Source organism: Balearica regulorum, chromosome 14 (assembly GCF_011004875.1).
Source record: "Balearica regulorum gibbericeps isolate bBalReg1 chromosome 14, bBalReg1.pri, whole genome shotgun sequence".
Lineage (NCBI taxonomy): Eukaryota > Metazoa > Chordata > Aves > Gruiformes > Gruidae > Balearica > Balearica regulorum.
Window position 1 is genome coordinate 21,351,593 of NC_046197.1, and position 17,675 is coordinate 21,369,267.

Sequence of the window (17,675 nt, forward strand, 5' to 3'; positions counted from 1 at the left end):
GTACCCCTTCCCACACGCTGCCAGTGGCAGATGAGGGACCGGCAGGATGTTTACTTGGCCCCACCACCGACCCCTGCACCCAAGGACCGACCCTCACTGGCTGGAGGGGGAGGCTGCATTCCCACCCACCAGTCTCCAAACTATCCGCTACCCCCGTGCCCCCCACCCTCAGCAGGGAAGCAGAATCCCTGGGGTCTCTGGGACTCCCAGCCACCCCTCATCAGCACGGACCTGGCAGACGACCTGTCACCCAGCACGCGAGAGGCACAACAAGCAGCGACTCCACACAGAGACACATTTGGGACAACTTTACTTCTGATATCAGACTGCAGGCTCTCTTTACAGGAACAAAAAAAGAACTTTTTTTTTTTTTTTAAAAAATGCTTTGTTTACTCTTGCTATTTTTTTTTTTACCATTTCATTTTTTAAAAAAAAAGTTACTCCTGAAAGCCATCACTTGTAATAAATGTATAAGCCAGTGCACTTTGTTTTTCCCTCGTGCTCTCTCCTCAAGGCGGGAAGGTCTCCGGGCTGCTGCCCGGTGCAGGCATGCCAGGCGGGGATGGGCGTCCCAGCAGGTCAGCACCCCGAGGCTCCGTCCCAGGGGCCGGGGCACAGCCGGGGCTCCCCGCACTGCGCAGCTCCTGGTTTTCCGCGCGGTCCCTGCGCTCCGTGAGTCAGCGGCAGTTCGTCCCCCTTGTCGGGTGTGAGAGCTGGGAGCCATCGCGGGACAGGCCGGAATCCTGACGGAGCTGCCCAAGAGGGCACCCTGCCCTCAGAGGCGTGGGAACGTCCTGTGAGGATGCAGGCGCCGGTGGGATGCCCGCTGCCCCGGCGGAAGGGATGCACAGCAGGGTCACCCTTACGGAGCCACTTCTGAAGTGACAGTGTTGACTGTTTTAATTGACGTCAGTCATTCATTTGCTTTTTGTTGCAGGAGCAGTTTTCAGCTTGACTGAAAATTCAGTAGGGTTTTTTTTTTTTATTGAACAGTTGCTCAAGTAAGAGGGACCCGAACAATCTTTAGAGTAGAAAGGGGCAGCCTTGCCATGCAAAGAGGAAGAGTTATTCATTTTATTATTATTATCATGATTATTATTATATTATAATGTAGGACCACAGACAGCCTCTTTCTGAAGCAGTCAGGTGCCAACAGCAATATATGGTTGGATTCTTTTTTTAGAAGGTCATAATTTAGCAACTTGTACTTAAAAAAAAAAAATAAAAAATTAATAAATAAATAAATAAATTCAAAAACAGAGAGAGATGAGAGACAGTCACAACATGCAAGAGCTTACAACAGAACACGTAAAAATGACCAAAGCAAAAGACAAGAAATGCAGAAGAAAAGCCCAGGTTCAATTTGGTTTGCAATCAATGCAGTTTGGAAGCATCATTTATAAAGGTATTTAATTTACCAAAAAAAGGCACCACAGTATCTACAAAGCCAAATCCTCAGGAGAGTTTCTGTGGGGTGGGGGGAGGCAGCAGCCTGGCTAGAGCAGACGCATCTTTGTGCAGCCGACCCCCCCCTTTAAGCTCGTTCATTGCAAATCTGAACTTTTCCATTTTACGTTTGGTTTTGCTGTCTCTGTTGGTAAAAACACAAAATAGTAATAATAAAAAGACAAATACAAAAAACGGCAAAAGGGACGACGGTCTGATCTTGCAACGTAACAGGTGGAATTTGTCTAGGGTGAAGTTTAAAACCACCAGAGCGGGGCTGCTGTAACTAACCCCCAAGGGCACCCAGCACCCGCTGCCCGCCCCCCTCCCCTTCCCCTCCCCAGCCGACTGCTGACAGCCCACGCTGCTGCACCACAGCCATCGGCAGACAGCTACAGCCATCCCAGTGCCGCCTGCGGACAGCGGAAGCCCGATGCCACCCCAACCGCCCCACGTTACATCTTCGCTCTCAATGCGCAAATATATTGAAATCTGGTGTCTGCGGGGTGTGCCCCCCGCTGCCCCCGCTCCGGGGAGTGCAGGAGCGCTCGCCTCTGCACACACAGCCGCTATCTGCAGAGCAGTAACTGAACAAAAGAAGAGGAAGGGAAAGGAAAAAAAAGAAAGAAAGAAAAGAAACATTTGAAATCTTGTGTTTACTAGTATTCAGTACATGAGATTCCTAAAGAACAACTTGTCCTCCTAGTTAACCTTGTCCTGGAATATATACAGGTTATTTGTTGCTGCCACGGCAATGATATTCTCGGAGGGGTGCCAAGCTGTATGCAGTATCTTTTTGCTAAAGTCCAGACTGTCCACACTAATTTCGTCTTTCCTCCGCTTGCCGCCCACGCAGACCTTGCGGGGCTTGAGGATGGCGCGGGGTTTGCTGTTCTCCCGCGAGGCCTCCAGCGTCACGTCGCGCTTGGTGTTGCGGTCGAACATGCGGAAGAAGTTGTTGTAGGAGCCGGTCATGATGACGCTGCAGGGAGGGAGGAGGGACGCGTCACCGCGCGGCCCCAGCCCTGGCCCCTGCCACCCCCACCCGGCTGCAATACCCCAGACCTGCCCGGCACCGGCACCGTGGGACTCGGCGGCACAACCGGCGCCCCGGGCAGCTCGTGCCCCATCCTGCGCCAAAAGGCTCAGCCGGTGGAGCCGTGTCCCCATGTCCCTCCCTGGGAATGCGCACCGGCGACGCAATGCCTTTCAGGATAACAACGCGTACGGAGATCGGTCTTTATGGCGAAGATTTATCTGACCTGAACCGAATGACTTTCACACCTTTTTAGAGGCAAACTGCCGCGTGACTAGAGGCAGACTGAGTATGAGGTTTGGATTGGGTTGGGAATTTGGGCTTCAGGCCCAGTTGTGCCTCGTTAACTCACGCTGATGGTTCAGAGAAAAAATGTGGCAACTCTGCCAGGTCAACTGCTCTGTCTGCTTTCTGCCACTGGTTTGGTGGCATTTATGTGTGGATAGTTATCATCCCTGGATTTCGGCAATCTGGAGCCAAACACATCACCGCCCTCCCCCGGGTGCGGGTGAGATGGAGACAGGAACCGACCCGTCCGGGACAGAGCTGGGGCCCCATCACACCCCGCAGCATCGCTTGGGCACAGGGCTCCGGCTTTGGGGATCCCTCTTGCACCCGCAGGAAACCTCTCCAGCCCCGCACCCAGCCAAAGGGACCGCGCGGGGACGCGGGAGCCGCCGGGCCATCCTGAAGCCCGGGCCGTCCAGCCCAAACTCGGCACGCGCAGGGCTGGGTGCGGGGCTGGAGGCGCGCTGCCGAACCGCTCACCTGTCGGACCCGTTCCAGACGCACTCGAACTTGTCGAAGATGCAGTCGTTCTCGTAGAGCGAGCAGAGCTTGCTCCGCAGGTAGTCGTGAACCTGCCGGCAGGGAGGGATGGGCGTGAGGCCCCCCCACACCGTGGCAGCGCCTGACCCCCCCGCCCCAGCTGGCACAGCCCAGCGGCCGGCAAACACCAGCCTGGCGCTCCTCGGGCGCTGCTGGCCGGCCCAGCCCCGTGCTCTCCACGGCCAAACCAGGCGGCATTGGCCACGGCCCGTCACCGTGCGGCCTGGACCACGGCCACCTTTCCACTGCAAGAAGCAGCACCAGCACCGCCGCACGCATGGCTTGGCAGCGCCGGGCACATCTCCTGGCAGAGGGTGGTGAGGACCAGCACTCTCTGCCCGCTTCCCACGTGGCCCTCAGGGCTGCCGGCGCCCACGCGTGCCCTCCGCACCCACAGCTGGCCTGGGATGTGGGTTACAATTCACCAGGCCACTCGAGCCAACATTTAACAGTCTCTTGCTGGCTTTCCCCGGCCTAAGGGCATGGCACTCCCGTCCATTGGGTTTGTCCGCGTCGACTCTGCTGCCGGCCTGGGAGCACGGCTCGGGCAGGGGCACTGCGGGTGCTGATCGCTGTGCGTGCCCGGCCGTGCCACACTCACCTGGTAGGTCTCAATGGGCCGGTTCTCCATGTTCAGGTCCCACACCTTGACGGTGAGATAGTCCCGGGTCATGATATACCTCCCGCTGTGGCTGAATTTGACATCGGAGATTGAGGAGATGATCTCAGAAAAAAACGACCGGTTACTTGGGTCTTCAGGCTCTTCGAAAACTGTACAAGAAAAAAGGACAAGCCCCGGCATCAGCCGAGGCAGGAGCTCCCTGTCCGCAGGCGGTGACCTGCTGCCCTGCCCCGGCACGACAGGATGCTCGTGGGGGGCGGGGGCACCCCCAGAGCCACGCTGCAGCACGGCAAACGAGGCTCCGCTGCGGCTGTGAAGACCTATGGCGGGCTGGGAGAACACTCCCCACTTCTGGGTTTGGCTTAGACCACACAAATGCCCGTATTTTAAGGACCTGGCACAATTGATGCTTCTTTGTTTTTAATGTCTAAAATAAGCAAGAAGGGTCATCGGAGACCAATCCATCAACAGCACCACAGAAACCCGGAAGATTTAGAGCCCTGCATGCCATTTCTGCTCTCTAGAAATCAATGTGCAGCGTAACTGAAAGTCAATGTAAATATTTTATAGCCACTGCAACCGACAGATTTAATCTGATCAGTCTTTGAATAAATCACAGTTTGAACAGTTTGAAGGAGACCGATGAATTTCCACGTTAAATGTATTTACAAATTTGATTTCAAAGTAAAAACAGTGGGGCATGTATGGCTTTAAAAACCCATCAGGAGAGATGCTGCCGGTGCAGGGACATCTGCCCAGCCTGCGCTTTCCGCCTCTACAGACAGGTCTCCAGCACAGCGTTACAGGATGCTGCTGGGTAACATGGAGAAGCTCACACCGCTTCACTTCTCTGCTGGAGAAAAATGCAGGTCCCGGCGCGTTAGTCCGACCGTCATCCCCAGCGCTGAGGCTCCGCTCCAAACCCTCCTACAAACAGCAGCGGCTGCGGCTCCGACCCGCCGGTGCCCAGAGCAGGGGATGCGCCGGCAGCCAGCCTGGCCGCACCGCGCCCCGAGGCAGCATGGCCGGCACACTGCCGCACCGAGCGCACGTTTGCTCACGCATCCCTCGCTGAGCCCTGCGGTACCAACGCCTGAACTCCTGAGTATGGCGGAAAAAAATGCCTGAAGTGCCAGTATAAATGATCTCTTACAAATCAGAAGTGGCACTGCCCACAGCAGGACCCCGCTCTGGGTCCTTTAGTCACCAGCAGGAAAGCTGACGACACGTCAGGTTTTTTAAATAAGAAAAGCAACAGCGACAACAGGAAATCAAGATCTGAGGCAGTCTGTGGAGAGCATCTGAATGCCACGACTTGACTTCGCCGTAATCATTACAGGTTTGCTCGCACCGGGTCGGCCGGTGTCGTGAGGCTTGTTTTAATGACTGCATCGGGTCCGTCATGGATGCATGTATGTGAGCTTATGTGAAGGCTGGAGGCATTAAATTTATAGTACAGGAGCAAGAGGAAATCATTGCTGATACTGCAGAAGCAGAAAATGTTACATCACAGATCAAGTATCAAACAGGAAAGGCCTCAGAGAAAGAACCAAGAGTTGAGGCAGCACCGGGACGAGTCAGCAAGGGTGAGACAGCAGCGGCACGAAGGGCTGGGAACTCTGACGCCAGGTACCGCGTCCCCCGGCCCGGCTGCAGGCTGCGTTCCCACTGGCATGGCGTCACGTCCACTCTGCTCCCCGCCAGCACCTGGCCGCTCTCTGCTCCGGCGAGTCCCTGTCCTCCAGGTCCTGCCCGCACAGCAGCGGAGCGAGGGCTCCTCCGTCCCCTCGTGCCTGCGGGGAACTGGCACTGAAGAGGAGCTCGAAGTATCAGCAGGAGAGCAAGGGGGTCCCCTGCAGCACCTCCTCTGTGCCGAGGAACTTGTGCACGGGGTGAGAAGGCAGGATCCAGCCACCCACGCGTCCAGCGCAGGATCCAGTCCCGTATGCAGTCCAGTGCAGAGGAGTCGTCGACTTTTTAAATTTCGCAGCAGCTAAGAGGTGAACTCTGACACGGGCCAACTGCCTTTTCCCCGTGCTGGTCTCCCTGCCCGCTGCGCTCGGGCTCTGACGCTGGGAAGCAGAAAGCAGACCTACCACCGCAGAGAGCAATCGTTCAAACGACACTTCTGGAGACGAGCTGCTGCCTCCGCACTCGCCCTGCGCTGGAGCACCCTCGGCCAGAGGGACCCTCTGCTGGGGCAGCTTCAATGCAAACGGGGTTTTTTTTTTTCACTGGTCAATAAATTCAACACCAATCCAAGTACTGTCTTTTCTTTCTCACTCCTCATTTAAACGCTAATCATGACAATTGGCAACGCAGCCCAGAAAACCAGAAGCACAGCAAAGCTGCACTGCACCGTCACCAACCGTGGGGCCGTGGCTCTCGCTCGGGTCCCTCTCTGGGCTCAGCATCACCTCTCAGCTCGGCCCCAACACCTGCCTGTTAGAACCAAATGCTTTGCCGGGTGGAAGTTTTGATTTCAGATGAAGTCAGGAGAGCGCTGCAAAGGCAAAGAGCTAACTGAGCTCAGGGTGGCACAAGAGGCTGGTTCTTCACCCCCCTGGAGATTTGAACAACCAACTAGTGAATTTTTAGCTTGAGGTCTTGCCAGGCCTATTATTCCATGCAGCAGGACATCGTTAGCTCGAGTCGGAGGAAGGAGATGATTAGTTTCTGGGGGTGACACTACCAGCTCAGCTCTGCTCCAGCCAAAACCCGGGACAATGAGAGCTCAGCTCAGCTCAGCTCACCCCACGCAGTCCCAGGACTGGCTTTGTCTACACAGAGAATTGAGTTTTCTAACGGGGAATCAGATCTCTGTTCTCTACTTCTATAACCTTTTTCTTCTATAAAAGGCTTAACTGAAAAGTAGGTAAAGAGAACACGCTGTTAGCAGGAACATGGGAGCGAACGTGTTTTGCTGAGCCTGGTTTGGCTTTGCAGAGTTGGCACTCTTCATCTTCATCCCCACCCATGCCAACGGCACGTGGCAGCCTGGGCTACGTGGCTCAGAGCCTCTCCTCTGAGCTGGCCAAGGTGATCTGCAGGGGTGAGGCCAAGCCCCCCGAGGTGTTCAGAGGCCACCGGCTAGCCAAGTGGCTGGCTCACCTCCCGGCAGGGCCAGACCGTCACCCAGCGGGACGTGGGCACCTCAAGTCCGGGCAGGCAGCTGCTGCGGGAACAGCCCTCTGCTCAGCCGCCACATGCTGCAGACAGCAGCAGCACGGGGAGCCTCTGCCCAGACCCACATGCCTAGGTCGGAGAAGTTAATTTAGTCCCGATGCGGCTGTTTTACCCCGGTGCTCCCCTCTCTTTCGAAAGACACAGCTAGCAGAGCCCAGCTCCCCTCTCTCTCCTCCTCCTCCTCCTCCCCCTCTTTTGTGCATCCTGAGTTTCAGGCTGCGCCAGATGACCAGCTGCATTAAGCGACTTGTCAGATAAAAGGACTTTGGATCAATCCATCCGAACTCTGCTTGAGCAGGCGAGTCCTACATGATAGTTATTCCCTGCTGAGCTTTTGGGGTGCTCCTGGGACTGGTCACCAGCCAGCACGCCGTGGGTTTAACTGGCAGCTGTGTCAGTGCGGGTCTGTATTAACCTGCACGAGAGGAACCTCCCCTGACAGCGCACCGGCATGGCCGAGGGCTCACCTGTGTTTCCCTCACCCCCCACACACCCTACAGGGTGCCCACCCTCGGGCAGCGCCTGTGGGTCAGGGAGCGAGGGGGACGCTGGCCCGGGGGCTGCATGGTGCTCACGTGTGCGAGGTGGCCCGTCAGACCTGTGCGCTAAAAGCGATGGAGCCTCTTAGCGCGTAAGCCCTGGGCAAGGCACCTGACCCCTCTGGATTTCAGATGAGGCTCCAGTTAATCTGGGAATAAACAGGGCCCCGTGCAAACCTGAAGCACAGTGGAACAGCGTTCGCACAGATTCGTTAACCCTCTGCTGCTTCTCTTGCTTCCAACAAAAAGTCAAAACTCCCCTCGTAGGTCACCTCAACACAAAATTAATCACAACCATCACTCAGGAAGAGCTAAGCTAGCGCAAGCAGAGAATCAAGGTTTGCTTTATATCAGAAAAATCAACTCTGCTCTCAGCCCAGAGGTGCAGGAGCCTTGCTACCACAAGGTAGGAAGCAGAAATTACTAGGCTGGTGCCAATTTCCCCCACGAAGTTGAGTGATTCGCTGTTCTGCCTCATTCTTCCCATCTGTGGCGTGGCAACAGCACGTGTTTCTCTTCCTCACAGAGAAGGTACAGATTAACAAAGCACTTTTGGCAGCGTGCTCTGAACACTGACACGGGCCCCGGCAGCCCCGAGGCAGGACGGGGAGGAAGCTGCTGCCTGCGGGGGGGCTGGACCCTGCTGTCCCCAGACCCCGCCGGCCCCGTCCCCACCGCCACTGGGCAGCAAGGCCACGGCCGCCCGCTGCTCCGCGGGATGCCCAGATCCTCCCTGGTCCTGGCGCCGGGAGCGGCAGGGGCTCGGCCAGGACTGGGGTCTCAGCAGGCAGGCAGGGCCACCGAGTCCGCGACGCGGCGCAGGTCTGAGAACCACAGCATGCGGCCGGGCAGGGCAGGGCTCGGGGGAGCTATTTTTGCTTCCTGGCTGAAGGCTTTTGTGTGGCTTTGCTCCTGCCGCAGAAGCAGATCTGGGCTGCTGAGCTCATGGAAAGGATTTCTGAGCATTAATTCTCTGTTACACAACAAACCTATTTTCCTCTGACACTGAGCAGGAGCTGCCCTCCCGCGCCGGCTCCCTCTGCCAGCTCTCCCTCCCCAGCAGCCTTCATCAGCACCCTCTCCGTGGGGACGCAGTCCAAACGACCCCCCGAGATGGCCGAGAAGGGCTGCACAGCCCACGGGGTGATCCTGCTCCGCAGGGAGACTGGCAGCGGTTCCACCACGTGCTCGGAAATCAGCAGCGACGCAGAGTCCGACCGGGGCTTCCCCAAAACACAGCTGCCTGGGGCCCGAGGCAGCAGCGCCCGCCCAAATACAAGGGGGGGCTTCGGCTTTTTTTAGAACTACATCTGCAATATCGGCGGGTAAAATCTGTAAGCTGTCGGTTACCTTATCAACGCACCTTTGTGTGCTCCTTATTTCTCACCAAAGCTGAACCTGTCTTCAGCAAAGAATACATGTTTGGTAGTGTTGCTGAGACGCAGCCAGCAGTGAAAGGCGAAGGGCTCCCTTTGGGAGATGGGCTTTGAGCCTTTGCTCCAGGACTTTGCTAGGTGCAATCACAGGTGGCTCCTTAAAAAAAAAGTGGAAAGCCCAATGCCTGTGGCTCTGGGAAATAACTGTAGTAACCCCCAACAGGGTTTTTCCTCACTTTTCAGAGCACGATTACTTTTGCCAGCGTTACAGCTGCTCCAGGGATCCCGATCTCCCATTTGGCTTCCCATGGTGCTTCGGACAAGGCACGCGATTTCTTTGTGCCTGGTGTGCCTGGGTGGGTGTCCCCTGGCAGGACCACGGGGCTCGCTGCATCCCTGCAGAGCAGGCATCTATTTCTGTGTGGAAGCTGATGTTCTCTCTTAGGCCAGCTACACACAATGTCATGGATCGCACGAGTCTCAAATAAAACGGGCAAACAGAATTTAATAAGAGCAGCACATAAGTAAAAGCTGGCCCCGAGCAGCACACTGCATCTACCTAAATAAACATGACTGGGATGTGCAGTGCTATCATCTTCTGCATTTTTATTAAATATTGACAGTTATTAAATGTCACCGTTGGAAGATTCACCTCCAAAAGCCAATGTTGCTTTTCATTTTGAACTTTGATGAACTGTCTCAATTTCAACTCAGACATCTGCTGAACTGCAATTGACTGAGGCTGATGCTTCCGAGGGATGGAGGGGAATCAATAAGAAAATGTCACGGGAGAGGTCAAACCGACCCGGGATTCACCGCTGCCCGGTGTGGTCACCGAGGGCTGGAGGGACGCAGCGGTACCCAAACAAAGGCAAATGCCGGGGGGGGCTTCTGCCGCCAAAGTGTCAGGAAAATGAATTTTGTTTGCTCCTTAATTGTATTCTGATTCTCAGCTGGGAGCTGTCACTGTAGGACTGCAAGACACGGTCAGAAAATGCAAGAATAGAGAGGTGCGTTTTGCTCAGGATTTGGGAAAACTGCCATTCAATATTTCCGAGTCTCCAGACAGCGATGTAAGCCTTCCTCTTCATCCATTTTATTTCAGTTTAAAGCCAGGTATCAGAATGCGACCACAGCTCAAGAGCTCAAAAGCAATAGCTGGTGTGTGATTCCCTATTGCCTCTGGGAAACCCAGCTCTGAAACACAGCCAGGTGCCCGCTGGATGTACGTTATTAGCACTGGGCTCCCGTAACTTGCACGTGGTTTGTGCGTCTTGTTTTCGTGACATGGGCACACGTTAAATACTGAAAATCTCATTAATTTCCCACAAGATAGTGGCCATTTTCTGAAGAAAACTCAAGAGACACAGGGGTTTAGCTGCCCAGTCACACAGCACAGCAACCCTTGCTTCTGCCGCATTTCGCTGTCTCTACGGCAGATACCCGACGCCTTCAGGTCTGTCCCATCTCTGTGCCTCATCCGCAACACCGCGCTCAGCACTGAGCTGCCTTCAGGAACTGCTAGGGCACAAAGAACAGCAACGGGTACTTGCCAGCCCATCCATAGATGCTGTAGGTGCTCGTGACAGTATTTCACTGAGCAGTTGCCGATAAGAATATTTCCAGTACCGACGTCCCGACACGAACAGGCTGAGCAGGAACCAAGCTTAGCTGGACGCCTCAGCAGCAGCTCGCTCATCGCATCGGGCCGGGGAGGACCAAGGACAAGCTCCCTACCTGCCCAGCTTCCTCCAAACTCTGAGCGGGCTTTTCTACGCATCCTGTCCCCTGTGGCACCAGGGGACAACAGGACGTGGGGCTGTTTGGACAAAGAGCCTGAAGAAGCACAGCCCTCCCTGTCTTCTGGCATTGACAGCTCCGTAGCTGCTGTGCACCGACATCCCAGTGACGCCTCGGACCCACTGGTGCCAAGACATCGCTGCGGGGTTTTTAACATGCTCCCCCAAAGGGTGTGGGGCTGGGACCCAGGGGAACCTGCTCCTTTGTGGATGGGCAGGACTGAGGGCAGGTGGCCATGGGAACATGCAGGGGCAGGCAGGACCACAGCGTGGCACGCCCGGAGGGAGGACGCGGTGAGGGGGCAGGGCAGACCTGAGCCCCGGTCGGTCTCCGCGCTCCCTCTTTTGGGCTCTTTCAACCCAAAGGGGGTCCCGTCCCGTCCGTCCCGCTGGCGGGGGCCGTACTCACACTTGGCGTGGCGGTCGCAGAGGGCAGAGGTGCGCATGTCACACAGCCGGATGGTGCCTTTGCTGCTGCTGTAGACGAAGGTGTTGCAGTGGTGTGGGTGGAACTCGGCGGCAGTAATCACCTCCGTCAGCTCCTCCATGTTGGCCGGCTTGATGTCCACGATGTCTGGCAGGGCGAGTCAAGGAGCCCCAGGTAGCCCGGCCTGGACCCCGCTCCTCCCGCTGCCCCTCCTGCAGACATCTCTGGGTCCCCCCCGCCACGCACAGCCGGTGTTCCCGGGAGAGCAGCACCGTGCTGGGGCAGAACGGCAGCGTCGAGCCGGGACCAGCCAGCGCCAGCGCGGGGGAAAGCCAATGTCCACCACGGTTTCTATTCAGCCGGGGACCGCAGCTCCAGTACTGCAGCCGGGACCCCCTCTGCGCGATGAGACCGGACTCTGCCCGTTCGCCCCGGGCCAGAGTAAACATCTTTTATTGCAGCGCCTGGGCACAGCGAATAACCACACCGAAAACAATAACCGGGGGAAAATAAAACCCAGATCACGATGACTGACAGAAAAACACCACAGCCCAGGGACGTGTAATTTCCAGAATGCTTCACGTGCTTGGGCTTGGAGGAATGCTGGGTTCAAAACCAAGCTGCAGACCCCATCCCGAGGCCCCCCAGGCAGTGCCGGCAAGGACCTGTGCGGCCCCACAGAGCTTCCCAGTGCCGCAGGAGACGACTGACAAGCATCCGTCCTGGCCTGACACCGAGCCAGCAGTCACTGGTGGAAGTGGCTTCAGATCTTACAGTGCAATCCAGACACCCAGCATGGGACGATTTACCCACTGTACGGGGGGTGGGGAAAGAAACAACACCTTTCCTCGTCCCCTGGAAAGCAAATTAAGATCCTGCTTAAGGAGTTAAAAAAAAAAAAAAATAGGAATTTACCACCCATCTGTGGGTGTTTTGTAACAGCAAGAGTTCCCGCAGAAAAAGCCACTGTGGTTCACACCCACTACATGGTTCTGTAGCGATCCCGCACTTCTGACCCGCACAACTCTCTCACGGCAGCCCCGATGCTTTGCTCAGCAGAGCAAATCCCATCAAACTGCCGCGGCTGTGTGAGGTGCACAAAAATCAACAAACTCCACAGGACTGCCTCTTCTCAACTCTCAGTCAGGGACCAGATTCGGTTTTTATCGACAAGAGTGAAAACCGGCAACGTGCTCCTCACCTCCCCAGGCAGGCGGTGCTGCCGTGGCTCCCCCCGCCGATGCCAGCACCACCCAGCACCCCCTCAGGTACTCTGTGGAGAGCCCAGTGGGGCTGGACCCGCGGCTCAGCCAAACCGGGGACACCCCAGGAAGGGGCTCCAAGGCGTCGGGCAGAGAGGTGACACCGACACACCGGCAAGCCAGTGTGATGGGACATCTGAGTGGACCTCTCTCTGGTGGTGACGTTTCTCCATTGATTTTTAGCACGTGTTTTAGGTGCTGCACTGGCTCCTTGGCCCGGCTCCCTCGGGCCATCTAAACACCCTGAGGTTTTAACCCAAATTCAGCACTCCTCACTTTCTTCCCCAAAAAGAGACGCACATTGCAGCACTGCTCCTCCGTACCCGCTTTGAGCTCCCTCCAGCCACATGCCTGTGACTGCCGAAATCTCTCCAGCTGCCTAAATTTGCCACGTGCCCTGGGGATTTCTCAGTAGAAATTACTATATAAATATCGCCGATGATTAGTGCCCCGTAGTTATTATTTCTGATGCGGCTGTTACAAGGGTGACTGGCATGACCTCATTTGCACGACTGTGACTGGCAGCCTGTCACCCTGCTGCAGGGTATAATGGAGACTGCACGATTAATATTTCTCTTCTCCATCTTCCCCAAGGCATCTGTCTTCTCCATCACCCGCAGACCCCCCTCCCTCCTGCCACCCCACGCAGACCCTGCAGGCAAAATTCAAAAATATGTCACCCGCACCGGGAGGCAGCAGTCGCAAAGATGCCATCTGATCCCTGCACCACAGAGGCAGCGGCTTGGTGTGACGGCCGAATGTGCCCGCTGGAGACAGCTCAGCATCCCGCCGGCGGCACGGCTCAGCCCAGCAGCATGGGCAAAGAGGGAAGTGCCTTGGTAATGACACCCGGGAACGGGATTTCAGGAGTTCTGCAGCCGGACGCATGGACAGCACCTTTTCGTACTCCTGAGCCCCTGCAAGCCCTTGCCAGAGGGTGAACCGTCAGTACGGAGGAACTGTGAAGGGGCTGGGGGGACGGGGCCAGGCGAGACCCTGCGCTACCTGCTCGGTCACCGTCACAGCAGACACAGGCACAGCTCTGCTGCTTCCCACGGAGCCGGACCTCGCAGGTCCCCCCTCCGCCACCCACCTTCGCCGGGGACGTGAGTCCCCGTCCAGCTTTCTCATTCTCCTTCTGACATTTGCAGGTGTCTGGGCACCCGGGGCTTTTACGCCCCACTTGCCAGCCGAGGCACCTCCCTTACTCCTGCTCTTGGCCGGAAGAGCTGGGACCGGCCAGCGGCTGCGGGGCAGCATGCACCAAAGGATACTAAAACTTTGATTTGTGATCTCAAAGTTCCACAGGTTTATCCTCAGGTCGTCTGCCGACATGTAGGTCTCGTAGTCGCTGTTGACGGAGATGGAGTTGATGTGGTAGGTATGAGCATTGGCAAACACCCTCCGGGGGGTGGCCTCCACCATCAGGTCCATGGGCCGGAGCACAGGTACCTGCGGGACGGGAAGCAGAACGTCATTGCCCAGGGACAGGGTCTGGCTGTCCCACCCGACCCACGCCAGCACCCGGCACAGTGTCCCACCCAACGCCTGCCTCTTAACACACCCTCACCGAGGAAACCTCACGTCTGTCTTAGTGCACGAACAGAAGGACAAGCAGACACGAAAGCCTTTTCCTTTTGAAAGAGGCACCAGTACGGTTAGATTGCTGTGAGGCAGCGAGAGCCCAGTAAACCAGGCTTGGATCTTGGCTGCAGCAACCATTCCTTCTTTGAAAAAAATAAAAACCACTTCTGCCTTGTTTTGTCACTGTTAACTGGAATCTGGAATTCCTGGAGCATTTCTAATACAAATATATTTCCTGAGAGAGCCAGGTCAGCACAGATTTTTCTTTTAACTTTTCTGCATTTGCTTCACAGTGAAGTGATGGAGGTAAGAGATGAGAAGAGACAGGGAAGGGGAACACACAGGGCAGAGACAGATGGAGGGACTAGAAACAGAGATACACACGTTTGCCTTTAGATTAATAAGCATAACTCACGTAAACATCGGGGGATGCAGAGCTGCAGTAAGAACAGCATATGCAAGGAGCAGTGTAAGTAATAACGTCAGACAAAACGCTCTTAAGGCAACTCAATACCCTAGGAAGGTGTCAGTCTGCGCTCCCGTTTGCCAGGAAGCTATTCCCTCAAGCTACTTCATTACTGTGCGTTTTATCTGTGTGCTGCCCAAAGAGATTTCCCATGGCTGCAGAGGTGGGGACGGGCCTGTGACAGCCAGCTCGAGTGACAGTAGAGCGCAGGGACTGCCAGCTCAGAGCCTGAGCTTAATGTGACGAGCCTGCCTGCTAATTCAGCCTGACACAGTCAATGATGCATCGTTTGCCGCTGAAGGACTTTGCTCAGCCATCTGGGGACGGAGGCTCGCGTTTTGCTCAGGGATTACAGGAACCAGGCTGTCATTCAGACCGTCGGAAACATGATGGCTGCGCAAAGGGAAAGGGTTCAATGGTTACACCAGGTCTAGCTGGGCACAAGAATAAGTACAGGTTTTGGCAGAGGATTGCACTCATTGAGATGACGCTGTGCGGCCCGACCGCACCTCGCGGTCAAACCCCCGGCCAGTCCCCGTGCCCGGCAGGAGCCCTGCAGCGCGAAGCAACCGGGACAGCCCGGGTCTGAGCCAGAGCAGCATGGCCATCTGCAACTTCCAGCGCCCCAGCACAATTCCCTGCCCGGTTTTTATACGGCAGCTACTCACAACCATGGAGCTGAGATAAACTCTTCAGCAAGAAAATTCTCCACACGCTACTTCAGAGCCAAATTCTGGGGAGTTTTTTATGTTTGGAACTTGAGCAGTCACCAGGTAAAATCCCACGAGAGGAACAAACCTGGTCATCTGCGAGTATTTTGTTAAGGCAGGGTTTTTTATCTGCTACAGTGTCAAGAATCTGCTCTGGAATACGGAAACCAGCAAGTGTCCGTGCCCCCTCTCATCACATGCTGCGAGCTTTTGATTAAGGGTATCAACAGTAGGCACTTAAACCTGAAAGCACTGACATTTTGAGGCAGGAGCAGCCAGGAATGCACTGGGAGCACACTCTGGCTCAGGGATCTCGTCGACGACAGCAGAAGTCCTGCGGCAGAAGGCAAACCCTGTCTCGGGATGGCCAGGGAGAGCAGCTGCCCGGCGCAGGCTGGGACCCGCCTGGGATTAAACTCTTCTCCGCTGAAGTCTGCCCCGAAGCCGGCTGGAAACGCTGCCACTGCGCAGAGAAGAAGTCTGCCCGTCTCCCCGCTCATCCCGCTCACCACCACAGGACTGTTCTAGCACGTCTTTTCTAGCACGCTGCCTGGTCTCCAGCAGTGTGACCCCCAGCGCCCCGGAGCCCGTTCCAGCGGCTGACAGACACCCGCGTTACATTTCTGCTTAACGCACAATAATGGAAAAGAAAGGGTGGTTTGAGGGAAGACCCCGCAGACTGCTCCGGGTGCCGCAGCCACGCTGCCCCGAGCCCAGCCGGGCATGCTGGGAGCAGCTCAGGGCGGCAGCACTCAGTGACGGTGCAGAGAAAGCTCTAACGAACCAGCCACGTGACAGCAAATGAAACTTGGTCTTTTTTTTTTTTTAATTTTTTTGAAACATGCAGAGTCCAAGCCAGTGTCTGCCTAAACCTCCCGGCTCCCACCAGCATTGCCATAGCAATCCTCAGCAGCACAGAGACCTCCCCAACGCATCCCTTCTTCAATTACGGAGCCAACCTGCAGGGCAGGTTCTGGTATTATATATACCCATTATTAAAGGGTAATTCAGTGTAACAAACCGCGTCAAGTACATAGAAAGGCTGTCAAATAAAATAAACCACTAATAAATTAAATTACTTTCCGTTTTCAGGAAAGGGGGGGAATGCCAGTCATTTTTCATTTAAAACAAAATATGTCTTAATTTTTCTTTCTGCCTTCAGCAGGCACTGCCTGCAAAGGAGCCGGTCGCACTCACTCAAAGCGCACATGACACACGATTCCTCTCTCCTTGTCTGGCAAAGCCTTCCCCTCTCCTGAGTTAATGAGGCACTAATCCTCCCTCGAGCTGTAAAATTCATTTTCTCGGTGGCTGGGGGGGTGGAGGGAGCCGGCGTGCCCTGGCCCCTTCCCACCACGGGTGCTGCATGTCCTCCTGCCACCTCCAGCCGCTGAGCGAAGGACCACGGCGTAGGTAACGTGATGTCAGTAATTGCTGCCGCTTCACCGCTTTGCCCCCTGTTCCCATCAGGTTTCCCTCTTTCATTGTCTGTCATGTCGACTGTCACCAAATGCTCCCTGTTCCCGGGGGAAAAGCTTCATGTGGCAGAGCTTCTCCTCGTCACTTATGGCGCTGTGATGGACGTGGCCTGAAGAGATGCAGAGATTCGGTGTTTCTCAGGAAAACCTCGTCCCCTGCCCAGAGGTGCTATACGGCATGCAGCGTTTTCCAAACACAATGATGTGATCACATCGTGTCCCCCAAGCATAAGCCCCAAGCATAAGTTTGCGGGTTCGAGCTGCCGGTCGCTGAGCCCAGACCAGTGACACGACCCCCAGCACAGCCCCGCAGCGAGGGGGGCAACAGCCACCTACATGCAAGGCGGAACTGCTGCTGGGAGTCCTTCTCACGGCACGCGCTGGAGGCCAAAACTCCCTAAAGGGTGTGAATTCGACAGGGCTGGCTCACGAAGGGGAAGCCCAGTGCGGAGATGCAGAGCGGCGATGCTGCCTCTGCCCCAGGAAGCTGCTGCTGCGCCCCAGCACCGCCCTGGTGTGGGTCCTGCGCCCACCCCTGCGCAGCGCTCCTGGCCGCGGGCTGGCGGGCAGAGGGGGCCGCAGACTGGTCAGCGCTGTGACCACGCACCCATTTCTGTGTGATGGAGAAGGAGGCTTTCCTCTCAGTTACCTCCATGGAAATCTTCTTAGCACAATGGAGCCGCACTGGACTTAAGCTGAGATCCAAATCGGACCCAGCGTAGTAGCCATTTAAAAAAAATCAGTAAATAATCCATTTAGGTGTCTATCCAGTCCCCACCTCGTCAGGGGTTACCACGCCTCAGCATCAACCGCAGCCCAAGCTCCGCAATTACCTGCTACGTGCAGCGGGACCCGCAGCAGGTCAGCCCGGCAGCGCAGCGCCTGTCACGCTCACTGCAGAGCAGCTCCCACCGCG

The 17,675-nt window shown here is 56.0% G+C and overlaps 1 protein-coding gene across 2 annotated transcripts in view; it reads right to left on the bottom strand.

Moving 5' to 3' along the window:
* Window positions 1-2,083: 2,083 nt before the first annotated feature.
* PPP2R2B (protein phosphatase 2 regulatory subunit Bbeta) overlaps window positions 2,084-17,675 on the bottom strand; it is a 101,440-nt gene continuing 85,848 nt past the window's right edge. For both annotated transcript variants that reach the window (XM_075766393.1, XM_075766394.1), the window contains exons 5-9: window positions 13,796-13,973; window positions 11,242-11,406; window positions 3,912-4,081; window positions 3,251-3,342; window positions 2,084-2,428 (exon numbers count right to left, since the gene is read on the bottom strand). In XM_075766393.1, the coding sequence (XP_075622508.1) occupies window positions 2,149-2,428; window positions 3,251-3,342; window positions 3,912-4,081; window positions 11,242-11,406; window positions 13,796-13,973 (885 nt within the window). In that variant the 3' untranslated portion in view covers window positions 2,084-2,148. The remainder of the gene's footprint in view (window positions 2,429-3,250; window positions 3,343-3,911; window positions 4,082-11,241; window positions 11,407-13,795; window positions 13,974-17,675) is intronic.